The sequence below is a fragment of the Cygnus atratus genome, chromosome 2 (genome assembly GCF_013377495.2).
Source record: "Cygnus atratus isolate AKBS03 ecotype Queensland, Australia chromosome 2, CAtr_DNAZoo_HiC_assembly, whole genome shotgun sequence".
Lineage (NCBI taxonomy): Eukaryota > Metazoa > Chordata > Aves > Anseriformes > Anatidae > Cygnus > Cygnus atratus.
This window is the reverse complement of record NC_066363.1, coordinates 148,455,311-148,482,749: the sequence shown is the minus strand read 5'-3', so window position 1 is coordinate 148,482,749 and position 27,439 is coordinate 148,455,311. Positions and strand designations below refer to the sequence as shown.

Below are 27,439 nucleotides of genomic sequence, written 5' to 3'. Positions count from 1 at the left end.
CAGGGGCAGCCCCCGCCGCCGAGCCGAGCCGGGCCGGGCCGGGCCGGGCCGCCCGCCGCCTGCCGGGCGGAGCGGCTCCGCCCCGCTCCCTGCCAGGGGAGGCTGAGGCACCGCGGCCCGCCGCTGCCCGGCCCTCCCCGCTCAACCCTCCCGGGGGGCTGCGAGGCGCCGGGAGGATGCGAGTGGGCGCCGCGGGCGGCGAGGCGAGGGCCCGGGCGGCCGGCGGCGCTGGGACTCGGCGGCTCACCGCCCGCCCCGCCGGGAGCGCACGACTCGGGGAGACGCAAAATGGCGGCGCGGCCGTGAGCGGCGGCGGCGGAGGCAGGCACGGGGCTGAGGGGGCGAGGCGGCTCCGCGAGGCGACCCCAAGCGGCGACGGGAGACCCCCGGCCGGCCCCGGGGAGAGGGCGAGGTGCTCCCTCGGCCGGCCCTGAGGAGAGAGGGGCGGCTCCGAGCCCCCCTGAAGGGGGGAGCCGGGGAGGGGGGAACGGGGCGCGGTGGGGCGGCAGCGCCCCGCCCGTCGCCTCCTCCTCATTGTCTGGCGGCGGCCCCTGGGGGCCTGGGATGCCTCGGGGATAAATCCGGGTGTGACAGAGCGGGGGGGGGGGGAAACGGGCAGGGCGAGCAACTTCGCTTTCCGTGCCTTGAAGCGGGACGGAGCCGTCCGTGACTGGGCTCCCCCCCCCTCGGTGTGGCGGTGGGAGAGGGAGCGGGGCCATGTCCCCATCCCTGCCGGTGGCTTTTGGGGTGTCGGGGTGCGCTCTGACGCTCGGCTCTCCCCTAGATGAGGCGCAGCACTGGAGATCGGCAACTGCTCGGATGAGGCGCGTAATGGAGGCAGCTGTGGGGCTCTGAGAGGGAGCGGAGCGTCTGCGGTTGTCAACGCTGGCTGGTAGGTGCTCGGGCTCCCCGTCGGGGCCGCTTTTGCTTCCCGGCGGGTTGACGTGAGGATGGAGGAGTTTTACTTCGTGTCTGTCACGCGAAATGATAAAGGCTGAGGTGTCGGTCCGCGAGCCGGGATAGACGCTGGGAGAGGTGCCGCTTGGTTGCCGAAGAGAGACGAGCGCGGAGAGCGCGTTGGCGATGTCAAAGTGCATGCAAACAGTGTATAAATAAAAAGTGGGCTTTGTTATGAAACTTGTTACGTGAACACAAACATTCCACTAAAGGTAGAAACGAGAGGGGAATTTTGAAAGCTGTGCTGCTGGTTTTAAGCAACAGCCTGTTTTCTGTTTGTGGTTGCTCAGGGGGATTTCATGCACAAGAAGTTCGTGGGTACGTAGAGAAACCTGGTCCAGCTGTTGAGAACCTGTACGAGGCAAACCCTGGGACCCAAACACCGTAGGCCCTAAGTCAAAACCTCTCTGAACAAGCAGACATCACTTAGAAAACCCATTTGTTACCGTCTTTAAACATTGCCAGCAAGGCAGCCTCTTCCAGTTACACTGTTAATTGAATTCCCCGGAGCTTGTTAGAAGGAGATGCCATTTTTTATAACCAAGGTGACTGACCGCTAACTTCAGGCTAGCGGTCCTCGTAGCTTTGCTCAGCTGAGAAGCCCTTTGCGTTTTGGTAACATACCTGTGCACTGTGCTTGTTTAACAAAGACAAGTTTGGGACATAACAGTTTGAGGTAGGGCACGCATTCTCTTTGTGAGGCATGCTTTCCTACTCTTTTAGTGCTTCTTGTGACTCTTCTGGGTTCCCTCCTCTCTTGCAAAGCCCTTGATGACCTGTGCGTGCTTCAGCTGCATCCAGCGTTCCGGTGGCTAGCCTTAATTGTTGTCATTTATCTCTGCTGGTTATTATTGGAAAAGACAAAGTTTATCGCTGCGTGTCCATGTGTCATTGGAGACTGTTAGAGCTGGCTTTTGAACTGTTCTGCCTTTTGTAAATTTCTCCATCCTGAAGAATTTCTGTCAAATGATGGACTTTGTACTGTTGTTAGGATTCCTTTTGTTCCTAATGTACCGAAAAGGCTGTTTCCTTGTGTCTTTTGCTTCCCTTAGCAGTTTGTGGTGTTTCACTTAGGCTAATTACAATACTTGAGCTATTTTTTCCCCCAGTCTCTTAAAAAGTCCGAGGGACAGGATTATTTTTTTTATCTAGTTACCATTAACACAGATGGTCTTTTATTTTGGATGTGACTTTTGAATTCATAAAAGCCTTACTTCAAACATCTATGACTGTTTTTTAAGTCTGATGCTTTCTTCAAGTTTGAGTTGAGAATTTCTTCCATCTTTATGGAACTAACTTTTAAAGCAGCAAGTCAGTATAAACTGTTTTCCTAATTCTGTTTGCACGTAATAAATATAACCAAGGCATATTCACTTGTGGCTAAGCTATGGCTAATCTTTATGTCTATGGTCAGTTTCTCTTTGTGTGTCAAGGCTGAAGTCTAGCTGAGAATTCCCCTGTGCCAAATGCAGTATTTTTATATTATGAAATTAGCTTGTCTAATTTTTAGAAATCCCGAGCCTGTTGCAAAATTGACAGAATGAGCCCTTCGGTGTCTGTTTAGTGAAAGTCCTATATGATAACAGTTGTGGGGTCACGAAGGGAGGGGATGTTCTGAACACTTCTAGCTGAGTGCAGGAGGGCCTGGACACGCTGTTCCCTTCTGTGAATTAATGGCCGGTATTCCCTCTCCGTCCTGTGCTTTCGATGTGAGGTCACTGATCCATAAATGCCCAGGATGCTTTGCCTCTGAGTTGTCAGTGGCTTGTAAACAAGTGATGCAGTTTTCAATATAGCACCGTTTCCCCTCTTTCCTTTGTTTCCTCGCTATTTCCCAAACTAGGTAGCAATATCAGTGTTCAAGTCACGTATCTGTCCCGCTGCAGGTCAGTTGTATCACCTTTGCCGAATGTGTGCTCATAGAAATCCAATTTTATGGTGTTATTAATTAACTTTCTGATACTGTCACATCAGGCATTAAAGGCACTTCCTCCTGCAGTCTATACAAGGGAAGTGATTATTTAAGTTTTCAACATCTTAATTATTATTAGTATTATTAATTCTGATTTCCATCTTTATTGTGATTCATCACGTTAGTTTGGGTTTGGTTTGTGGTTTCGTTGTTGTTTTTTTGGGGTAGTTCAGGGCCTCCCGAAATACTCCAACCACTTTGCGGCATAAACAGTTGTTCCTTTCTCTGTGGAGGTGGGAGCCACCAAAAATGCTACGCTTCCTTATCCTGCACCAGCCTGATGGCGTTTCGTAATGCTGCGCCGTGCCTCCCTTTAGCTGATGGTTCATTTCCAGTTCTCTTGTCTTTCTGTCAGGGAGCTGGAAGGAACCGCACCGGGTCCACTCGCCTCTTTCTCGTACCCTTCAGAGTTCAGTGAGCTGCAACGTGTTGCAGAAAGCAGGAGCTCTGCTTCCAGGGGATCCTTTCTAACCAGCTGCGGAAGTCAGCCCAAAGTGAGCACAAATCTGCTGTCGTCGTTTGTGGGAAGCTGTGTGCCACTTGCCTGTCCTTAAGGGCTTTGAGATCACGGTGATTGTTGAAGTTTGATAGAATTTGGTGACAAGAGAGCGTGATCGAAAGGGGGCAAGGACAGGAACGTGGAGTGGAGCACTTGCTGTATTGTTGGAAATGCAGGAAGGGCAGCGTCACGCTCCGGCACAGAAACTGGGAAAACTGCAGAGCAGTAAAAGAGGAGCAGATATGGCAAGGTGGGAGAACGTGAAGGGAAAAACAGGAAAGAACTCTGAATATGTTGCTACTAGTTCTTAAAAGATCTTGGAGATAGATCATGGAGAACTTAACGGTGCAAACACGCTTTGGAAGTTGGACCTCTGCTTGCACCTAACAGGTCCAGAAGAGCTCAGTTCCAAAAATACAGGCTTCCAGTTGTGTTTGGAGCCGTTCAAGAAAGTCGCTTGGTGTTGCAGGTTCACGTCGGGCGACAGCCTTCCCCAGCGGTGTTTTGCGGGCTGCTGCTCACCTTCCTGTCCCACTGGTCTTGGGTGAAGGAATTTCACGTGCGGCCTGGGGGACCCGCAGCTTGAAGCCGCTGCTGGAGCGAGCCTTGGAGGAGCGGACGGGTTTAAGCGGTGGGCAGACAGGGCTGTGTAATGAGGCGTGCGCAGCACCAGCCCTCGCTCTTCGGCAGCGCCGGCGTCGTTGTGCGAGCGCCAAATGCCCCCCAGCGGGCAGGAGGACGGGAGGGAGCTCTTGAACTTTGCCATGGTTATGGCAAAAGCTGCACGTGTTCAACGCCCTGAATCTTCAGAGCATCTCTCAAGCCACATACGGTTTGTGAGACCAGAAATAGCTGCCAGCATACAATGAGTGCTGTGACTTAGGCACGCGGTTTGTGGAGGTTTTAAGGCTTGATTCCTCGTTTATAGGTTGGGAGTCTTAGGATTTTGATGTTGCCTTACCTTAGAAAGGTGCTGAGAACTTTACAGAGGTAAATGTGGGTTTGTGTGGTCCCAGGCCGTTTTGGTGGAGGTGTCTAAGCTTGGCTTGCCTAAAAATTGAGGTGTATAAGCCTAAGGAGAGCGTGGTACTAATGGGATTTCGTTCCTCCCTGTGTTACAAGGGAAAGACACACTTCGTATGTCAGCGTGCCATTGCATTTAAAACCCTCCCAAAGGACTAGTGCGTGAGTGTCAGGCTCCCGTTTGGTCACTGGGACAAAACGAGATCTGGGAATGTTGTGTGCCCTAAAAAGAGTAAAGGGGAGACAACCGGGAAGGAGACGGGCAAGAAGAGCCACTAGTATGTGGGGTGTAGAGGGGCTGGTGGTTAAACCTCACTTAGAGCCGCGAGCTTCTGCAGAAGGTCACAATTCCGAGTAAATCTTTGGAATACTTTAGAAGTAGGAAAATGGTGATTTTTGTTTTTTGTATATATGGGTCAGCTGCCAGCAGCAGCATCTGCTGGAGTCAGGGCGCTGAGCAAAGCGGGGCTGTGTCCGGAGTAGCTGGGTTCTTAGCAGCGGTCGCAAAGGGAGCTGAGCGAAGCCCGCCTGAAAATTCAGGGGGTTCTGCTTCTCAGCACGGTTCCCAGCAAGACGAAACACATTTGTAGCCGGGGCGGAAGTTTTGGAGCGTTCAGCACCGCGCTACCGCCAGCCTGGTTTGTGGCGTCGAATATTACGGCTCCCCGTCCCGCATACGTGCGGATGAGGACTGAGGAAGGCTCACCCTGTGCCCGCAGCTTCGTGCCAGGTCAGCAGTTCTTTGTGAGGGGAACTCTTGGAGGAGCTGGTGCCTCTGGAGAGCACCTGTTGGTGCTGTGGGTATCTGCTGAAGTGTGATGCAAACCCACACAACTCTGCTCCTTGTATCTGACGAACGTTTTACAACTTCGACTTCTTCACAGGTTTTACTTAAATTCGGTGGAGGAGGCTGTGGCTGAGCAGAGAACTAAATTTTTTTATTTCACTAACAGGAATAATTTACGATGGAAGGAAGCTTTTTTTTTGGTTAAAAGATGATTACAACTTCGGCTGTTTTACCTTACGGTCCACAAACGGTCTTTTTAAACCTGATTCCTGACAAGTAGCTTTTCTCACTTCCCTAGTTCTTGGATTCCACCGGGGGAAGAAGAAGGCCTTGCTAATGTTGGTTGTTTGTTGCCTTTTGGAGGAAGGAGGGGAGAGTTGAGAAAAAGAGCGATGAAGTAAAACAAATTTACTCTTTGCACACGTACTGAAGAAATAGACAGGTGTGCACGTTCTTAGGAATATATCATTTAAATCTCTGTGTACGTATTTCGAGAGGATGCGTCCTCACCTCGAGGAGTCAACATCCCATTTCTGGACCTCGTCCTGATGAGGCTGGTATCTGTGGGTCCCACGGGCTGTTCCGAGCAGGGCTCTTCCTACCAGGGGAGGCCGAAGGCTGCAAGCTGCACGGAGCCGAGTCCCGAGGGAGCCGGGATGAGTGTGAGAGCTTGCTGGAGGCTCGGGGCTGCCGGGTGCCGCGCACCAGAGCCGCTTCGCTGCGCTCCTCTGCGTGGAAAGATTCGGTCATTTCCACCCAAAGCGAGGAAATAAAAAGCTCGGTCAGCCATTTCATTTGGAGATACCCCGCCCTCCTTAAACAAATATTAAAAAAGAAAATGTAGGTTTGGGCCCTCGCGTGTCCCGGTTATTTCCACTGACTCGGCTGATGCTTGCGACTGGGATCGGGGCAGGCCGTGTTGTGCAAAATACAAGTTGTCTTTTTTTTTAATTTCGGTAGAGGAAGTTACAAGGTTGATGTAGTCCCTTTGATATTTGATTTAACCCACTAACTGCCCGGGAAGGAAGGAGTCTGTTTAGTTTACCTTCGTCCTAGATTCAGTTTTAATATCTCACGTTTAAATGGGGGGGGGGGGCTGATCTTTATTCTTAATGATTCATGCTGCCTCAAAGCACAGTGGTTTCTAGTTGTGTGCTGCCTTTCCCACTGGGGGATGCAAACAAAAGAACAATAATTTCAGACTCCTCCTTCAGTTTCCAAGAGAACCTTAGCTGCTCAGGGATAGCTCTGAATTTTAAAAGCATTTTTTCTTCCAAATTATGTATTGATTGCACATAAAATAGCAGGACTGTAATATGCAATTTAAAACAAATGCACGACGGTGCTCATTTGCTTTTAATGCTCCTTTTTTATTTTTTTTTATTTTTTTTCCCAGCAGAAAACAAAAAGTGGATTCTGTTCCCATAAGCCGGTCTTGCAAAATCCGCACAAACATTTATTAGTCTAGACACAAAATATTCTCACCCGGCCTCAGCCTGACGATGGCAAAAAAAAATAAAAATAATAATAATAATAAAAAAAAAAAAGGCAAGCTAATATTGTACTTGGCTGTCAAAAGGGAAGGGGGGAATCATGCCCCAGGCCAGTGAACCAGTAACATTTTGCTGGGGCTGCCTACAACAACAGATGCATCTCATTCCCCTGGGCTTCCAGGCCTGCCTATTCTCCTCTGCTAAACTTGGCCACTCACAAACATTCTCTGTGAGTACCACACCCCAGGCTTATCCTGGACTCTTTTGATTCGATTTAATAATGGCACTAGGCATGCTCCTCTTTACCAGTCCTTCTCTTCTGCCCCAGAAATCATTTAACCGCTGCACTGAGTCGAAAACATTCAAAATAGGTGGGAACTGGGCTGACTGGTAGAAGACAAAAGGGTTGAAAATAGGTGATGTGATCGCAGTTTAAATCTGCAGGAAGGGAGCATCGATTTAAAAGCTTTATTCGAATCTTCATTCGAATCTTAATTCGAATTTTCATAAATAGCAAATGCTTCTCCTTGTCTGCTAGCGTGGCAGTTTGCAGACTTTTGCTGAGTTAAAAGGATAAATCATATTTGTGTGTTTATTTTACCAGTCCTTTACCTCCACGCTCCCGTACTCAGACTGCTGGTTTTTATACTTTGTCATTTTCTTAGAAAATGGTGAATTATGCATATCCTGCCTTTCAGATGATTAGTTCCTGTTACTCCCGATTTGTGTCAGGCTGCGTTTGGTTGGGAATTAAAATTTAATTGAAAATTCCCCTAAACAGCCTAACATGTCTGTATTATTAATTGAACTACTGTAAATACGTAGAATATCTAAGAATGCATGACTGTGGTTTTTAAAACCTACAGAGGAGGCAAAATATGATATTTATACTTAGTAGATTAAATATATTGCTTCTGTGGTGGCAGGTCCGTGCCTTAAGATCTTAAACCTGGTAGAGCTCGTGCTCAAACCTTAAAAGGAAACGTTACATAGACAATAAAATGTCCTGCTTTTTCTGGGAGGACACTTCTCAGGTCATTCAGTCTTCACTCAGTGCAACTCTTACAAAGTGAATGTCTTCCTATGAGGTTAGTCACTGGTGGCCACTCATCCCATGTTTGCAGCAAGAATTTCCGACTTGACCGAGACAACTTGCATCTAAACAGAAAAAAACTGTATGGACCAAACCCGTCCCTTTTTAATACTTACTTTTTTTTTTTCACATCACTTTTTTCTTTTAGTAAGAATGTATCTGTTCACAGTCAGTATTTCAGCCAGCGACTGGTGCTCTCCGAGGAGGATGACTGCTGTAATGTTGATAAATCAGGTGTAATTTATGAGGCAATGTGTCCTTGAAACGTTAATATAACTTAACGAAGTATTTCTGATTAAAACTGGTTCTGAGTTTCCTACTCGAAGCTGTAGGGTGTTTAAGCAATACTGATTCTTCTCTTCCTGCCCCCCCTCCCATCCTATCTTGTTTTGGGCTGGGCAATTTTGGAGGCTTTCTCTTGCTTCTTAATGTTTTTCTTAACGCGTACAGTATTTTTAATACAATTTTAGTGTCCGTTCTCATTTAAACCAGTGAGAACGTGATTTTGACCGCAGTACACATGTGAGGCTTTGAACTACCTATGTGGTTTAAAACAGAAGTAATCGGATTTTGATGGCGTTTAAACTTAATTTGCTTTAAGCACAGCGTTTTACTTAACGACGTACTTCTCACTTAAACCCTCTTCTGCTAACTTTCCACGACTGTATTACTAAACGGGACAAAAAGTGAACTGGAGTAGTCTGTTTTCTGCAGTCCACTTCTTTGCTCCCTGCCAGCGCCGGCCAGCAGAGGTGAGCGCCTGGCAGGAGGAGCCCGAACATCCCTGGCAGCCCCAGGACGCGGGGGAAGGACGCAGCCCCCTGTGCTGCCTCGCTCAGCGCCTCCCAGACCCGAGCTGCTGGTCGCAGCCGGGGCTCTGGGCAGTGCACGAGGGCAGGGTGCGCGGTGGGAGTGGGGCTCGCGGTCAGAATTTGGGGCGTGGGTCTGGAAGGGGCCTTAACTAAGGCTTTGAATTTGCAGCTTCGAATTTGGATTTGCAGACCCGCGTTTAAGGCGAGCCCGGAGCAGCGCGGGACGGCGTCAGGCTGTCGCTGGCCTCCCCATCTGGCGGCACTGGTGAAGTGAAACAAGTCAAACGCTAAGTGCGAGCCTCCCGCTCCCACCGCAGTGAGCTGAGGTGCTTGTTCTGGTCCGGTGGCTCTCGAAGCCCCCGTGTCGTTCCGTGGTAACTCGAGCACGCCGTCTGACTCCCACAGGTGACCGTCCTTCCACGGCCAGCCGTTTATTCCGCATGCTGCGCTCGGCAGGCTCTGCGTTCCCACGTCTTCCACCCTTTTTGTCGCCGGCCCGGTTGGCAGCGAGCGGTGTTTGCGCACCCCGTGAACGTGTGGTGGTGGGGAGAGGGGGATCAGACCTCGTCGCGCAGGATGAGCCGCTATCTCCCGCGGAAAGCAGCGGGAGCATCCGAGCAGCACAGTACGGAGCTCAGCGGGAGGCTGGGGTCAGGGCACTGCTGCAAATGAAAATGCTTTGCCGGCTGCAGAGGCTAACTGGGCACGCGGTGGTATTTTACTACGGGGTGGAGACCTGCGGAGAGTGTTTCTGCAGGCTGCTCAGTCTGCCCTCCTTTTTAGCTGAAACATCCCCAAGTTCTAAGGGAAAAAAAGAATAGAAGGGACTTGTGGAGATCGTCTGGTCCTGCCTCCTGCTCAAAGCGAGGTTAACTTTGAAATTAGATAGGGTTGGTCTGGGTCTTGCCCAGTTTTGCGATCTTGCAGGGATGGAAGTTCCTTAAAAGTTGCCAGCAGATCTCCACGGCCTCTCCGGACAGCTGCCTGCAGTCCCCAGCCGGCGCGGAGATGCCGTTACTCCTCCACCGCCCTGCCCCAAAAGTGGCGGGCGATCTCCAGGAGCAGGCCGAGAGCAGGTTGGCCTGGCAGCGAGGTGGAGACAGACCTGAAGCATCCCCACAGCCTCTCCTGGCTCCTGGCAGAAATTCAGCGCTGCACCGGGACCGCTGGCATGAATGGCAGGGACCGAGCACCCTGCGTACGGAGAGGGAAACTCAAGCGTTGTGCTGCTGTTGTGAAAAGTGCTGCTGCCGACCCGCGTTGGTGGGATCAGGCCGGAGGATGACGTCCTGAAGAAATTGCAAGCGTCGACCAAAAAATACATCTCCCCAGTACAGAGGAGTCTGCCGGTAGGGTCTAGGTGAAATCTGCTCTGGTTTTGTGGTTTAATTCAGCTTCCAGTTGCAAAGCTGATGTGGGACACTGGGAGGCACCTTCAAAAAAATCTGAAATGTCAGCTCCGGAGTCACATTTTTGACTTCCAAGCAGAGAAGCAAATCTTGTGACGAAGGCAATAAAGGACTTTTTGTGCCCTCTGCAGTCTTTGACCTTCGCCTGGAGCGGCAGCAGACCTAGGATGCTGGAGGCGGCTCTGAGGAGGGCGCGGGGTGGGACGCGGGTGGCTCCGGGGCGTGCAGAGGAGGCGCTGAGGAGGTGCCGTGAGCACCAGCCGCAGTGGCCGGAGTGGTGGAGGAGGCTCTGGAGAGGAATCGCAGCCTGGATGCTGCGAGTCTTCATCTCGACAAGCGCTAAGCTAGGTCCCTGCAAGAGAGTCTCGTTATTTTTACCCGCTCAAGTGACACTCCACGTACGTGTTTTCTCCCAGAACGCTGGCTTCTGCAGGCACTGCATTTGTGCTCTTGGATCGAGTATTTTGGGATCTTTTACGAGCTACCTGAGCCTCAGGTCTGTGTCGTGGTGTATTCAAGTCCGCGTGTGCGGGTGGAGTCTGTAGCAGAGCGTGTTAGTGTCACCTGGTGAGTCCGTTGTAAGTCCTCGTTTTCACTTCCTTCTGACCTTCAAAATGCCAATTTCTTACTTGTTCCTGTTTGAAGGCTGCTTTTGTTCCCCGGGCCTTGGATTTGGGGGAACATCCAGCTGGTTCAAGAGCAAAACGCGAGAGCGAAGCAGGGAAGAGAGGCGCTCTCCGTGCACAAACCACGTTATCTTTCTTTTTCTGAGCAGCTCTGTGCCTTGGGGATCTGACACAGGAACTTGAAATTTGGCAAGGATCTAGCCTGGGCTCTGACAAACGCGTTCTGCTGCTTAAAGAAAGGAAATTGGCAGAATTATGAGTCGCAGTTTATCGCCACCTCTTTGTATCCAAGGTAGGATTTGCAGGATATTTTGTTACCCGCTCTCGATGTGCTTTTATGCCTGTCACTCGCACCTCGCGGGCTGCTTTAAACCGCCGCTGGTAAATGGATTCTCCTCCTCCCTGTCTGGGTTGTCACCCCGGCGTGGTGTTAAGCTCCTGCTGCCGTTGCTCCTGCCAACACCGCTGGCCTGGCTTCAGGTAGAGAAGCAGCCTTAAGCCCCGAGACGTAGTGAGACCTAGTCCCACTTGTTTAAGGACGGGCAGAGAGCTCCCCAGGCTGCTAATTGCCATCGAGCCTTCCTTTCACAGCTGCTTTGAAGTCTTTCCCATGTGATGAGGGCACGTAGGGCTGGCGGGAGGAGGAGGGAGAGGAGAGGCAAGCGGTGCCGAGCTGTGTCACCTCGCAAAGCGGTGACGGTGACGAGAGGATGAGTCGGGGCCGTCTGGCGAGGGAGGGACCATCTGCAGGGCTGCAGCTCTCCTCCCTGACAGCGCTGAGAGGTGCCTGGGGACACGAGCCCCCGAAGCGAACGGAAGGTTTTGTACTCCCAGCCCTACGCCAGGGCCTGGGAAAGCCGAGGTCTCTAGAAATTTTTTCAGCTTAGGGGGAAAAAAAAAAAAAAAAAAAATGGAAGTTGAAAGGAACATTTTGTGAAACGGTGCCTGTGCCAGACTTTCATTTTAACGGAGGAAATCCCGGGGGAACAAAACCTTTTGTTTTGGTGTTTTAAGGAGAAACTTTTTTTGATAAACAGCTTTTGAAGTGAATCAATTTTTACCGTTACCTTTTGTAAAAGCCGATGTGGAACAAACATTTTGGGGGTTGAATTAAATGTTTAGTCAACCCCAGAAACGCTCCGCAATCTTTTCAGGTCAATAATGTTATTTCCTCTTCCTTCCCATTTTTCTATGCAACAGCACAGCAAGCAAAACAAAACAGAGCTGTAACTATGCAAAAAAGAATCCGTCTCTAACTCTGCCACCATTTTATTGGCTAAGGTGAAACGTTTACGTCGGTGGTCGTGGCCAGGCCTGATCCTTTAAAATTCTTTAAATCACGTCGGGTGCTACAAGCACTGGGTGCTCACTGCTTGAATTAAACGCGCTGGAGGTCCAAAAACGAAGACCTGCCTGTGTAAAGTTAAGCTGCCCAGTTGAGCAGGTGAGAGAAAATAGGTTTAAACTGAGTTTCGCTTTTGTTCTGGAGTCAGAAGCGGTAATGCCCTCTGAACTCCCCAGGTAATGGACAACGGAAGGAAGTGGCTCTGTAAAACCAAGTCCTTCGCCCTCCTCAGCTAGAAGCGGCGGCGGCAGCACCCGTCAGAGCAGAACAGGCTGCGCCGAGCTCTGTGCGGAGTAGTTCTTGATGTGGATACAGCAACGCAGAGTGAATGTCAGTCCTTTGTGTAGCCTGCTCCTAAGCATTACCAATTCTGTATCGTTGTGGACTAATTGGGAGCCGTAAGGAGAAGCCAAAACTAAGCTTTCTGGGCTGAGGAAGATTGCACACACCTACTACTCCAGGTGATTTTAAAAGTTGGAAGCAGGTTCCTTTCCCCAGACTTCTCCTGAGCCACCCTGTTTGGGCACATCCTTCCAGTTACTTTGAGTTTGGGTTTTTGTTGCCTTTTTTTCTCTCTTCTTCCTGCATGCTGGATAGAAGTGTCATACAGCAAGCAGGGAAAAATGACTTTTCATGAAGCATATCACCTGAACGCACGGAGAACACTTTCTGTAATCCCATTTCGTGTGGCATCAGCTACTCCTGTCTGGGGCATGGAAGGACGAGGCAGGCAAAACTTTAGTCCTAGAAATGTGTTCTTTTACTTGCTTTCTGCTGTCAGCCATATATCTTTTCCTCCTTAAACTTCAACCAAAGAGGCAGCGTTTAGGAAACATATAAGTCTTCATCCAGATCAGCTACAGAGATAACTTTTAAGTGTTGAATTCCACTCTGGAGAGTAAGTCTGTCGTAATAAAAGTAATAGTGAATTGGTATTATGAACTGTTTATGTTCTACTTCTGAAGAGCAGTGTCCTGAGCACTTGCCTGTTCAGAGATAAAAATATAAGCTCCTGGGCTTTTGAAAATGTGTGCCTGCGCTTATTTTATTTCCCTGGGAAAATATCATGGGCTGGCTTTGCTGGGAATGTCACTTGTATGAAGATCTGAGGTAAAATTACAAAAGGGCGTTGCAGTAGCGAATGTTTGAGAGCTGAAGTGCAACTACGTGGAAGTTTTCTTCCAGAGTCTTCCACTGAAGAGTCATGGAATGGGTTGGGGTGGAAGGGACCTTGAAGACCATTTAATTCCAACCCCCTGCCATGGGCAGGGACACCTCCCACCAGACCAGGCTGCCCAAAGCCCCATCCAGCCTGGCCTTGAACACCTCCAGGGATGGGGCACCCACAGCTTCTCTGGGCAGCCTGTGCCAGGGCCTCACCACCCTCAGAGCAAAGAATTTCTTCCTAACATCTGATCTAAACCTACCCTCTCTTAGTTCAAAACCGTTACTCCTTGTCCTGTCGCTACGCGCCCTTGTAAAACGTCCCTCCTTGTCTTTCTTAAAAGCCCCATGTGAGCACTGAGAGGCTGCAGTAAGGCCTCCCTTCTCCAGGCTGAGCAACCCCAACTCTGTTTCTCTGTAGGAGAGGTGCCCCAGCCCTCTGATCCTGCCCGTGGCCCCCTCTGGACTCGCCCTTACAGATCCATGTCCTTGTGCTGGGGGCCCAGGGCTGCAGGGCTCCAGGTGGGGTCTCACAGTGGTGGCACAGAGGAGGATCACCACCTCCCCGGAGCCGCTGGCCGCGCTTTTTTTTGATGCAGCCCAGGATATTGCAGGCTTTCTGGGCTGTAAGCACACACTGCTGGCTCTTGCTGGGTTTGTCACCCACCGGGACCCCCAAGTCCTTCTCCGCAGGGCTGCTCTCAATCCGTTCATCCTGCAGTTAGTAATCGAGTCTTAGATGCCGGGCTGTTGACTGCAGCTCTGTGGATGTAGCCATCCAGCGAAAAATGAAGCTTTTGACATGGTGCAAACGCCTGAAATGCTTCCTGACAAACCAAATTGCACAACGGAGTTTCTATATTGTAGTGAGACGGAAAAATACAAAAATAGAGTCCAGATAGGAATAGAAAATCTTTGCTCATGTATTTGACCTGAAAGTATTTAAGGGAGAAGCCAAAGCAACCTCTGAACCATTAGTGGTAGTCTTTAGGAGTTCGTGGAGGATGAGGGGTGGTCTCAGGGGAGTTGGGGCAGGCAGACGTAATACCTGGTCTTAAATGAGGGAGAGGCACGAGCAGAGGAGGAGAACACGTGGGGAATTACAGGTCAGTTAATGGAATCTGTTCCCAGAAAAATACAGGAAGAATTTACTTTAAAAAAAAGTCTGTAAGCACCTAGAGAACAACAAGATTTTATTTTTAAGACAGGTGGATTTGTCAAAAAGCTATCCCAAGCAAACTTGCATTCATTCCTTGTTAGTGGAATCTGCCTCCTGGAACGGGATGTTGCAAACCCTCCTGAAGTCAAAATCCATGAGAAGGTCGCACATGGCATCCTCGTAAGCAGAACAGGAGAGGTGTTTCAGAGGAACTGAAGTACTGGGGTGGTGCATAATTGCTTTGATCTACTGCTCAAGTGTGAGTTGTCGTAATTCCCTGGTAAACTGAAAGGACATCATCAGGCAGCGTGCTACAGCTGCACTAATCCCATTAGTAACCGGTACAGGGGTTTCTGGAAGGTTTGTAGAGGAAGGAAGGCTGGGAAGGGTGGCAAACATCTGGCTTTGGTGGGATTTGAGAATAGTGAATGCTGTTATAGCTCTGAACTAAGCAGGGTTTTAAAATCACGATGTCTTTTAAAAAAATTGTGTAGTGAGAAGAGCGTAGATGTGGCTTTCTTTTCCTGAGACCTGCTTGCCTCAAAGAAACGCGTTGCTTGGTCAACAGTAGAGGGCTGGGACGGTCTGCCTGGACATGGTGAGCAAAACCAAACACAGGAACCAGGGCCGTGTTACAGAGACTTAGCTCCGAGGGCACGGGTGATGCAATTAATTGCACGTGGGCTTGTAGGGTTACAGGCAGCTGGGTAAGTGAGGGCCAGGGGAAACGCTTATTGATCTGTTGGACGGGGTTCACATTTTCTTCTTTACCTCAGGCCTTATCTCGAGCATGCTTCAGCGCTGCGTGTCAGGTCAAACACTGCTTCCACTTGCGCTCCGGGCCGCCCCACGGCTTGACCCGCAGCAAGCCCCGTGCTCGTCGGGCTGCCCCGAGAGCCGCTCCTGCGTTCTGCTCGGCGCACGGGGCGCTGCAAAGCACCTCGAGTCGCGTCAAACTGCAACTCCGGCCAGCTCTGCTGGCTGCTGAGCAGCTTGTGACAACTGGCATTTCTGGCATTTCGGAAATTTTACTCAAGATCGCAGAAAAATTAGGTAATACCACCCAGCTCTTCCCCAGGAGAATTGCCCAACATTGCGTCTTGGCAGTTGCCTGTCTTTTGTGAAGAGCCCTCCAGCCCCGCAGAGGAGGGGCACAGTTAATGATGCTCTACCTCTCGTCCCTCAGGGCAGGGAGACAAATGGATCCATTTAGCTCAGCTTCGTGGCTTTCTCACTGCGAAGATAAATGAGGCAGTCTGCTGTGCACGCTTTGTATATGCTTTAAAATAAATATCCTTTACACCTCTCTGCAATTTTACAGATTGCCAGCGTTGGCTTGTCGAAGAAGGGTGCCTTTCAACGCCAGCTCTATGAAATAATTATGATCCTGGAATGATGATTACCTGAGATTTATGGAGCACTGTCGGTGTCCTTAACGCTGTGTAACCGTATCCTTGGCATAAGGAGCCTGTCGTCCTGGGCTGCACACTTCGGGTGTAGGCAGAGAAGCAGCGCAGAGAGATTCGGAGGGTCACTTAGAAGCACTTGGGGAGGATTTTTGCAGAAAAGTGCAGTAAGGCACAGTTTCAAAAGGAGAGCTTGCAGAGCAGCACTGTGTCATAGCTAGGGATGAGCGATTTTGTCTTTCGCCTGAAGACAAAATGTGAAGTTCAGAATTATTTGCCTTCCTTCCTAGCCACAGCCTCTGCTGTCCCCATAATCAAAAATAAAGGACTGTGTTACTGTACTGTGGGAAACAGTATTTATTTTCTCCTTCTCGTTTCTTTAAACTGCGCTTCTTCCTTTTACACTGCTCTTCTTCTAAGATTCTTTTAAGATTTTGTCAAGAACAAAGCTGGCCTTCTGTTTTTAACCTGTTACATGCCTTATAAACCTTCTGAAGCAGCTGCTTGAATGTTCCTCTTGCACGTGAGCATGCCACCGCTTCGGGCAGTAGATAACGTTCCCCTGTCTACAGACTCGTGTATCTATGGGATTTCTTGCACGAGAAATCAGCGTCTTGCTTTTATTTCAAGAAGAGAACTATTACAGAGAGTATAACCCGCTGCAGAAGTTTGTGCATCATTTCCAACAGCCTAGTTGTGGTCTCAGTGGGATAAAACTCACTCCAGTCAGTGCTATTTAAGAACGTATTTATTCTCTGAATTTATGTAGCCCTCAAATTGGGTTGGTACTTCTTTAGTTTTTCTTAGAAGTGAACAAGGAATTCTGAACAGAAAATACATAATTTTGTTTGGCTTCTGTTTGCTATATCACTTTTTAATGCTTTTTTTTTCCTCTGGCAGAGTTCACGCAATCAATCATGTCCCCGTTAATGCATAGAACCATGAAAACAGATTTTAGTTAATTGCCATTTGTTAACAATCAACTTTTATTGGTCTGGGATTGGCCTTCACTGGAAGAATGACATTTGGGGAGCTAGGAAGAAAGGATAGTCATCTTTTGTCTGTCAGAGCGCCTTAAAAAGGCATTTTTTGCCTAATTTCAGACTGGGGAGAAAGGCCCTGTGCATGCTTGTACCTACATGTGTAATGAAACAGAAAAATAGGCTAAACGTGCCTTTGTTAAGGTCCTTCACAATGTCTGGCGTAAAAGACAGGATGGAGTCAGCAGCAGAGATGTCGTGCTGGGGGTGAGTTTGTGATGGGGAGGACTTGAGCTCACAGAGCGGCTGAGAGGAGTTGTAGCTTACACAAAGCAGTCCAAGAGCAAGGAAACAGAGGGGAAACAGAAGGTTGCCTTTTCTGTACTGTTCTCTGTCTTGCACCTCTCACTGCATTGATGTGAATTAAAACAAATTCCAGCCTGTAATAACTGAGTTGGAATTCGTCTTTCTTGCCTTAGCTGTGAGGATCTCTTCTTGGAATGGGTCTGCTGGTTTCAGGGGTGAACAGTGGTGGATGGAACCCCAAAGGGCTGCGTTACCTGAAACCATGCTGTGTAGCAGAATAGAAGTTAGTCTTTAAATTGAACTAATTACACTCTCTTCTTTGCTACAGGTGGTGGATGTGGACTTTAAGACAGTGTCTCAACATTTCATCCTCAACCGTCTTTTTTTAATCTGATTGCACTACAAAAGAAAAGCTGCTAATGGGATAAATGTTGAGACGTTACAAGAACTGACTTGAAGTACCAAAAGCCATTATTACCAATCAAGAAGAGCTCGAAGCTAAGTCTGTAGCTGACCGGTCAGTATCACATCCACAGAACAGGCATGGCAAGTAAACGGAAATCAACAACACCGTGCATGGTCTTAGCCAACGAGCAGGATCCGGATCTAGGAACGGTGTCAGACGTGGAGGAAGGACCACCCGCAGCTGCGCCAGCGGAGAATAACCCTACAGCAGAGAGCATCACAAGCGAGGAGGACGTTCACGAGTGTGTGGATTCAGACAATCAGAAAAACACAAATAAAGTAGAAGGTGGCTATGAGTGTAAATACTGTACTTTTCAGACTCCAGATCTCAATATGTTTACTTTCCACGTGGATTCGGAACATCCCAACGTCGTACTAAATTCATCCTATGTTTGTGTGGAATGCAATTTTCTCACCAAAAGATACGACGCTCTCTCAGAACACAATTTGAAGTACCACCCCGGCGAGGAGAATTTTAAATTGACCATGGTGAAACGTAATAATCAGACAATCTTTGAACAGACTGTAAACGATCTCACTTTTGATGGGAGTTTTGTTAGAGAAGAAAATGCTGAGCAGGCTGACCCTGCCGAGGCCCCCTCGTCGGGGATCTCCATTAGCAAAACTCCTATTATGAAAATGATGAAAAACAAAACCGAAACTAAACGCATTGCTGTTTTCCACAACGTAGTCGATGACATTCCTGGCGAAGAAAAGGGAACGGAAAAAGAGCCAAACTCGGAAGAAGTAGTAGAAAACCCACCACTGTCGGTTTCTGAGTCAAAAGCGAGCCACTCGGCTGTTTGCAGCGCAGCAGACGTACCGAGCACGGTGGTGACTCCAGCACCGGTGCTTCAGCCCGGGGTGGCACAGGTTATAACAGCTGTTACAGCTCCACAGAACTCAAACCTGATCCCCAAAGTCCTGATACCTGTAAATAGCATTCCAACCTATAACACTGCTCTGGACAACAATCCTCTTTTGCTCAACACTTACAACAAATTCCCGTACCCAACCATGTCAGAAATCACTGTTCTTTCCACCCAAGCAAAGTACACAGAGGAACAGATTAAAATCTGGTTTTCTGCCCAACGTCTGAAGCACGGTGTGAGCTGGACGCCGGAGGAAGTGGAGGAAGCGAGGAGGAAGCAATTTAATGGCACGGTGCACACTGTGCCGCAGACGATTACCGTCATCCCAGCACACATTTCTGCCGCTAGCAATGGGTTACCTTCGATTTTACAGACGTGCCAAATAGTCGGTCAGCCAGGACTTGTTCTCACTCAAGTCGCAGGTGCAAATACCTTACCAGTGACAGCCCCGATAGCCTTGACTGTAGCGGGAGTCCCAAACCAAACCCAGCTGCAGAAGAGTCAGATTCACACTGCTCAGCCCATGGCAGAAACCAAACAAGTAGCTGCTGTTCCTGCCCCTCAGCCTATCAAAAACGAAACCGCGCTAATGAATCCTGATTCCTTTGGCATGCGAGCGAAAAAAACAAAGGAACAGCTGGCAGAATTAAAAGTCAGCTACCTGAAGAATCAGTTTCCTCAAGATTCGGAAATTAGCAGGCTTATGAAAATAACAGGCCTGACTAAAGGAGAGATCAAGAAGTGGTTCAGTGACACGCGCTACAATCAGAGGAACTCGAAGAATAATCACGGGATTCATCTCAACAGTGATTCGTGTGCCACCATTGTTATTGATTCAAGCGATGAAATGAACGAGTCCCCAACAGGAGCCGCTCCGCAGAGCAAGTCATCGTGGGGTGCATTTCCTGATTTCACCCCGCAGAAGTTCAAAGAGAAGACGGCTGAACAGTTGCAAGTCCTCCAGGCAAGTTTTCTTAATAGCCCTGTCCTTACAGACGAAGAGATGAACAGGTTAAGAGCCCAAACCAAACTTACCAGGAGAGAGATTGATGCCTGGTTTACAGAAAGAAGGAAGTCGAATGTCTTAAAGGAAGAGGGAACCGATGTGAATGAGAGCAATGCCAGCAGCTCAAAAGAGGAGGCTGGAGAAACATCCGTGGGAGATGGAGCAGCAGGACCAAAATCAGGGGGCTCCACTTCCAGCAAAATAGGCAAAAAATCCCCAGAGCAGTTGCACATGCTTAAAAGTTCCTTTGTTCGTACTCAGTGGCCATCCCCGCAAGAATACAACAAGCTGGCAGAAGAAACGGGGCTCCCAAGATCAGAAATTGTGAGCTGGTTCGGAGATACTCGCTACGCCTGGAAAAACGGCGGACTGAAGTGGTATTACTATTACCAGAGCGCCAACGCGAACAGCTTGAACGGGCAAGGCTTTGCGAGGAAGAGAGGGAGAGGAAGACCAAAAGGGAGGGGGAGAGGGAGGCCTCGAGGGAGGCCTCGGGGAAGCAAGAGGTTAAATTGCTGGGACAGAGGCGTGTCTGTCATAAAATTCAAAACTGGAACAGCAATCCTGAAGGACTACTACATGAAGCACAAATTCCTTAATGAGCAAGACCTCGATGAACTTGTAGCCAAATCTCACATGGGGTATGAGCAGGTCAGAGAGTGGTTTGCAGAAAGGCAAAGAAGATTAGAACTTGGAATAGAGCTCTTTGAGGAGAACGAGGAAGAAGATGAAATGCTGGAAGATCAGGAAGACGAGGAAGAAACAGATGATAGCGATACTTGGGAACCTCCCCGACATGTTAAGCGTAAACTCTCCAAATCAGATTGACGCACAGTTTGGGATCTGGGAGCCAAAAACCTGTGAATTAGGTTTGATCTTACGGTGAAGAGCCACACAATTTTTCCTGGCCTTCAGTTTTAGCAAGCACCTGCAAAGCATCTTACTTGCACCCGAGAGAACATGGGCAAGATGCTACCCGTGCAGGCGACGAGCATTTGCTTCCTTGCTACCAGAGATGGACATCCTCAGGCCTAGCCTGGGACATGGGGTTATAAATCAGCTCTGGTTCAGCTCCTCCTCTTCCGCATTACCGATGGGAAGGTTCATCATTCACATGACTGCTTCTCAGTATTTAATTGCCTTATGTTGTTTAATTCCAAAAAAACACAAACCACCACAGATGCATTTTTTTGTTGTTGTAGGAGAACATTGCCTGCTCACGAAGGAGGAAAATACAAAAACCTGGGATGTGTTTTTGCAAACATCACTTCACCTGAAAGGTTTCAAGGCCTGGGTTTATTTCTTAAGGAAAGAATTCAAAACAAAAGAGAAGGGGAAAAGTGTGGCAAAGGAATCAATGAACCTAGGGGTGAGGATTGCTTGGTTTAAGAAAACGAGGTGATATTGCACCTTTTGCATATCTTCAAAGTGTTTTGGGTTTACAGAGCTTGTGCTGAAATGTTTCTTGCTGATAATTGTGAGCTAACTGAATGAGTTTAATGCTAGAAGATGCTTTTCGTTAAATTTAATCAGTGTATCCTACATCAATTTAATTTAAATGCCTGACAGACTTGATGCAGTTGATAGCAACATTCATTTTTAGCTTATGCATTCTTTACTTTGTTGGAAAATGGTAAGAAAAGTATTTATGTTTCTAGCTAAAAAGACTAATTTCTTGAAATCTTACACTGTATTTTAAGGTGAACATGAGGCAGAAACTGCCTGTTTTCATTGTTTCAGCATTGCTTACGGTTTTGTAAGAACACACAGATACAGAGGCGAAAAGCGTCTTCAGGTGCTAGTAAGAAAGGTTTTCAAGTAAGTTGTGGCAATGACCTGCTTTATAATTCTCAAACAAAATGAAGTTATATGGCTTTTAGATGGTTAGGAATGATAAACACACCGGTGTTTAATTGTTCTTTAGCGATAGCCCGGTTGAATGTTTCACGTGCAAGTTTAACCTAAAATTCAGCCTAATGGATTGAGCTTGCCACTGCGCTGATTGCTCTTAGGGCTGCTGGGTGAACACACGTATTTATAGGGATGGTTCGATCTACCTGAACCCCAGAAGTAGTCGAATCGGATAGGGAGCATCTGCATCTTGGATGAGTGTCTATATTAAAAGAAAAGAAAGGAAAAGAAAGGAAAAAATGCCATTTGGTCTCGAGGCAGTGAAGTCATAGTAGCGTTTGGATAACCAACTTAAAAACGGTGGGCCAAATTCACAAAAGTTTAGGCAGATACCTGGCATTCTAGAGTAGTGGTACTCCAAGGAAGAGTAGTTTGTGTTCGTGCTGCTGTCGGTCTGCGTTTTTTAGGGGTAAGTTGCTCTATATTTAGATGTCTAAAGATGGTAATGCACTGGTGCTGCTGTAACCAGCATTGTCTGCTTTTACATGGGCACTAACAGAAAGTACGCTAGCGATCTCCTTTCCAAATCTGTCGACATCTTCTCTGTAGGCATTTGCATCTGTTGACCTGTGAGGGAAAGATTAGCATAGAGAAAATGTGTCCTAATGTTTCCACATCTCCAAGAACCTAATCTAGAGTTATTCTTTCTTCCGTACTGTGATAACTGTCAGAAGACCAAGGAAGTCTTTTCAGTGATGATTTTCTGAAGCAGAGGAGTTCATATTACATCTGATTTTCTAGCCAGATTGTGGGTGAAACCCAGGTCGGAACTAGAGAGGGAATAATGTCTGACAAATGTCTGTGAGGTGGTGTCAGAGAGATCAGGATCTGGCCTTCCCAGCAGGGGCTGCTGCAGGTGGCTGGGAGGTATGGTTTGGCAGGTGACGGTGTGGGTGAGGCTGTTGGAGGTAGCAGCAAATCAAAGAAAGATCTGCGTTAGCTTCAAGCTCCACTGGGACTACAGGGTCAAAAATCAATGCTCGATGGGTGGGAAAGGACAAAACTAGTAGGGAAAGAGATGCTATTTTTAAGTTTCTGAAAGTATTAAAGCAAATCCTTAAACTCCTTGGGAATATGCCTCCAGCAAGCGAATTCTGGAGTTGCCTTAAACCTTAAGGGTGAGCCAGAATTAATTAAAGAAAAAAACAAAAAACACCCACCCAAGCAACCCGTGTAAGCATCTTCATTTTTGTTAGCATTTAGTTCATCACTAAATCTAACCTTCTTTAAAAGATGCGAAAAAAATAAAGATCCAAGTTAATTGTATGATTAAACTGGGAAATTTTCCATTTTGGCAGTGCTCTGTTAAATAACACTCAGCTACAATGTTAGGCCTTAGCACATCTGGTCTGAGAAACGCAGGAAGAGGAAATACATTGTTTATCAGACTAAATATAGTTGGATTGGACGTCTTCTTTGAGTAAAATGATCAGGGAGGATGCCTGACGTATACTGGACCAGATTTTCAACTGCTGTAAACGCTATAGTTCCATGTATTGCATAATATTGTTATAACAGCATTTACAGCCCATCTCATCTCTTTGCAGAGTACAGAATTTAGATTAAACCACGTGCTGTGGGCCGGATAACGAGAGGTGCAGGGTACCCCCATTTCCCTTAGGCTAGATGCACGTTGTAAACCTTTCAGTTGTGCCAAGGACGAGAAAAATCTGGGTAGGTTCAGTCCTGAAAACGCCGGTCGTATGCACTTGTATCACTCACAGTCTGCTATTTTTGTTGGAAAAAAAGAGCCCAGTTTATTTCATGTTTACAGCACGTGTGTATTTGCACTGTGGGAGACGCTCACCAGAGGCTCCTGCATCAGAGCTGATAGGAAGAGCACTGGAAGGAGCTGTTGGCATGCTGTTGGCTGTCGGGATGCTCTGCTTTGTCTGTAGACCCTGGTCATGGCTGGCGGCAACCCCAAAGTGCTGGTAGCAGGGGTTTAGCCGATTCATCTCATCTGATCTTAGGCCACAGTGCTCCTAACCATGGTGCCCCAGGCACCTGAGAGAAACAGAAATTGTGGAGGGGGTACGGCACATTCTCGTTCTCAGCTGATGAGGAATCTGAGCAGCGCTGTCCTAAACACCAGATCTGGCTCAGGGCTTACCTCCGGGTTGCTGGTTTGTTCTCGGCCTTCACTGGGAGCACTGTTTCAGGATCCAGCCCTGAGCGTCAGTTCCTCTGGAGCTAAGGCTGAGCTTTTTTTTCTTCTGCTGTTTCTGGTAAGAGCACCTGCTGTTACGATGCTGGTTAATGTTGTCTCTGGAATTCAGATGAAGCCAGGGTGAAGGTAATCCTTTGCTAGAATCGAGAGGGAGAAGGGCTAAAAACACGCAAGCAGTGTCACAGCTGCTGAGGCACTCACTGTCCCTGGATCATGCTGCTTCACGGCATGTTTTACTCTTCCGAGTACAATGAAAAAGCACAGTTCTCTCTAAGCAGTGCTGAATTCCCAGTATCAGCCTCATAATGGCCCTAGGGTTGGTGTTAGTTGTAAAGAAAGTCAGAGACATCCCCCCTGGGGTTTGAATGGACTAACGGAGAGCTGGCTTGGAAGGAGTGGGAGAAGGGAAATGCAGAATCTTGACTCCGCATTTTCCTCGCCCTGCAGAATTCACTTACCTAAAACTTGATGAGCAAGATGAGTTTTACTCGTGCTCTTCTGACACAACAAGTATTGCAGTCACTCATGTTTAGCATGCACAAATCCCTGCTCTGATCTGAAAGCAAAGGAAAGATACCTGGTACCCCGTGACTAGAATTGTGTGGATTATCTCTAATACACTATAGTAAATCGGGCCGTTCCATTTTTGAACCTTGTCCAGTACCATTTTTACTGTTTTTTCACAGCATTATGTGCAATATGGTTGCTAGCTGTAACTTTGATCATCAGTAAGGAAACTCATGCAATGTCCACGTGTGACGTGAAATAATTTTTCTAATGCACGGCTTGCTGACTTTGGGTAAAAAAGCCTATTGTCTTCCTGCTCACCAAGGAACTCTGAGGCAGGCGAATGCTCTCCCTTCTCCTTCAGAGCAGAGGGAGGATTTCTGGAGCCCATACAAAGGGATTCAAAGCCTGATGCAGTCCCGTGAGCTAGAAGGCCCCAAGATGCAGACACTCTCCTCCTCCTCCATCTTCCTCAGAAGTGAAAGCACAGCAGAAACTCAGACAACAAGTCCCTGGCTGCTGAGGAACTAAGGTGTAGTTTAAGGTGGGGAGCATTTTCCTTTTGCACTTAATGGAGTGCTGTGTATCCAAGTTGGATCTCAGTGTTTGCTCCTGTAAATATGGCAGCCCCAAATTGTGTGCTCCACCACATCCTCCTCTCTATGTTCCTATCTCCCAAGGAGAGAAGATAATCGTTAAGCTTCTGTAATAGGAAATATCCCCGCCCTTACCCGAAGGCACAAAGGTAGAGTGCAATGAAATGTAGTTACTTTCTTTGATTTAATTTATTATTTATTGGAAAATACTTTTGCCTGCATTCAGTAATAATGAGGAATTAGTATCAGTGATGAGAGAGCAGTAAAACTGCTGAAAGTTGTTGAGAACGCCTGGGATGATCGTGTCAGCTGGGGATAGGACAGGCAAGCGCAGGGCTCGGTTCCCTACCCTGAGCAGTGCTGGGTTCCGCCTGTTGTATTCCCCGTCGATGATGTACTGGGATGCTTTTGATGTACTGGGATAAATATGTTTGGCGAGCAGCGTGACACAAACTTAGCGGGTCAAGTGACTGGAGGTTTGGTGAGGTATTAAAATGCTGTAGGAAAAGATTGGAAAATGAAAGATGCAACAGTGAAAAGTCCTCTCAATAGCTATTTATACACACTCGATAGCTGCGACTTCTGTGTCATTATCCCACTTGTGAAAAGGGAGCTTTTGAAGCACGGGCAGGTTGCCGACAGTATTTTCAAGTCTAATGGTCTGAGCTTTTCTTTTGTCTATTTTTTTTTTCCTGCTGCAGTGAAGAGCATCTGCACTTTTTCAGTGGATACTCATAGAAAAAAACTGACTCACCACAACGTTTGAAATGTTGGGTGGTAGCTGAGGATCCCGTAGCACTTTTCCTGAGTTAAGGGGGGATTCGTCTGGCCGTGTGCGCGGATGCCTGCAGTTGAGCAGGACACCACAGCAGCTGGTCAGCGTAGCTGACGAGTGCGAGTGGGCTCATCCCGAACGCCTACAGCCGGTCAGACGAACTGCGCCCCAAACCCCGCTGACTGTGACAGGCGGCTCGCAGGCAGACACTGATGGGATGGTGCAGACACCTGAAATTTGGGGAGATGAATCGTCACCTTGGAGCGTGCCGGCTGGGTGGCAGCGCTGGTCTCTGTGTCCTGTCGGGCTTCCGTTGTGGGTAGCAATGGTACTCGCCTCCACCCCCTACCTGGCACGCGTGGGGAAGTGTGAGGTCTTAATTTTTGGTTTTGTTCTTTATTCTAGAGCAGATAGCACTACAGTGGCGGATAAAGTAACTGATCCTGGGTTGGCGTACTGTGGCATAAATACGGTTTTCGGGTTGCCAAAGTATTTTAGAGGGAATGTTACTATCTGAACATTGGACTGTGCGTACCTAAAAATGTGTTGAGGCGTAATATTTGTATCCCAGTTGATCAAAGCGTTTCCTTATGCTTATTCAATACTAGATACCTATCATGAAACTTACCCTAAAGAATCTGCTAGAATGACAGAAGATTCAAGCTGCCAAGTCTTCACTTGTGATACGAAACAATCAACCACGAGAGCTCCACTCTGATTTTGCAATGTTCCCCTTGCCTCCAGTTCCAGCTTACAGAAGTGTTCCCAATCCTGCTTAGTTGGTTACCTGCATGTATGCTTACAGTTTGTACAGAAATGCACTAAAATGAGTTGCCCTACCTGGGAAGGCTTTATATTGTACAGAAAATGTGGCACTAGGTACTGCTCTTCATGTGCACAGGAGAGTTAACAGGTGTCGATCTCGTTTACAGAAAAGATGGAGCTTTGCAATTTTCTATAATATATTGCAATATATTTAAATGTCCTGTTTGACATGTGAAATGAAGCTAAGTTAATGCGTTGTTAATGTATTTGAAGTATGAGGAAGACGATTCACTAACGACCAGCAAGGTTTTTAGAAGGTGTCCAGTATGTAGCAGTCTGTGTGATGTCTGGTGTATGTGCTGTTGTTAACGGAAGCAACGATGCTATTCGCGTTTAGAATGAAGAGTTTCTGATGAATGATGCAATAGCTTACAGTGTCTTTCCTTTGTAGCTGCCCAACGTGGTGAAGGGGAAGCAATTCTTGAAAAAGTTCAAGAAAACTGGTTAACTGTGAATGGGCCTAAACTTTCGTGAAACCAAGAAAATATTTGGACACACACAGGACTTGAATACTCAAAAGGATTGGAACTTAGTGTTGTGCCAAAGTTAAAACTACTGCAGTTGGCAGAAGTTCTGCACTGTAAATAGAAGACTGATTAAAAGACAGCTTGTAAAAAAAAAAAAGAAAAAAAAAGGAAAAAAAGAAAATCAAATTTTAATACAGTACATTTTTATTCTGATACATAATGGAAACATTCTGTTTTAGACCTTTTTTGAAGAGGCTTCAGTGACCACTAGATTTTGTCCTCTTATATTTTGTTTGGCCTAATACTATATGTTCTAGTAAGATGGGCTTTATTGCCTGTGTTCTTTGATATGTGATTAAGCTTATAGCTTGGAGTGACCAAACATTTTACAGAGTAAAAGTTCTTAGAAACAGTATAATGTAACTGATATTTCTGTGTCTTATTTATCAGGCTCTGCACAAACTTGGAAAGTTGTGCCGGACTTGTACAACTCATATATGGGAACGCAGCATACTTCTTGATATTACAAACCTAAGCCTTTGTGGCAGTATGGATCTCGTCTTTGGATTTATTTTTGTTATTTTTTTGAGGCAAAGAGATGAATGGATGCTGCTGTAAAATATTTGTAATATTGCCATTATTGCTTTCTGTAGCAATTACTGCTTTTGCTTCAACAGATAAAGAAAATAAACCAGAGATAGAAAAATCCTACAAGAAGCTGGTAGAAGAAAGGATCACGTGGGAACTTCTGAAAATAAACTTTGTACCAAAAAATTTGCAAACAGAAATAATGGAATAAATGTCTCCTTACTGA

The 27,439-nt window shown here is 47.6% G+C and overlaps 1 protein-coding gene across 25 annotated transcripts; it reads left to right on the top strand.

The window, feature by feature from the left end:
- The first annotated feature begins 26 nt into the window (after positions 1 to 26).
- Positions 27 to 27,439, top strand: ZHX1 (zinc fingers and homeoboxes 1). 25 transcript variants are annotated; one of them, XM_035556313.2, is made up of 9 exons: positions 785 to 892; positions 8,806 to 8,962; positions 9,042 to 10,612; positions 10,821 to 10,963; positions 11,872 to 12,115; positions 12,193 to 12,477; positions 15,661 to 15,787; positions 16,956 to 16,992; positions 17,360 to 27,439. In XM_035556313.2, exon 9 carries the CDS (start codon positions 17,575 to 17,577, stop codon positions 20,200 to 20,202), a length of 2,628 nt encoding a protein of 875 aa, XP_035412206.1. In that variant the 5' UTR covers positions 785 to 892; positions 8,806 to 8,962; positions 9,042 to 10,612; positions 10,821 to 10,963; positions 11,872 to 12,115; positions 12,193 to 12,477; positions 15,661 to 15,787; positions 16,956 to 16,992; positions 17,360 to 17,574; the 3' UTR covers positions 20,203 to 27,439. The 25 variants fall into 25 exon arrangements, 19 of the variants coding, with proteins under 19 accessions (XP_035412199.1, XP_035412209.1, XP_035412219.1 ...); XM_035556322.2 differs by having other exon boundaries at positions 8,806 to 10,612; positions 11,953 to 12,115; XM_035556320.2 differs by having other exon boundaries at positions 8,806 to 10,612; positions 16,960 to 16,992.

What these genes read in the sequence shown, in the direction of transcription:
- ZHX1 (XM_035556306.2), top strand. Translation starts at nt 17,575, where the DNA reads ATGGCAAGTAAACGGAAATCAACAACACCGTGCATGGTCTTAGCCAAC.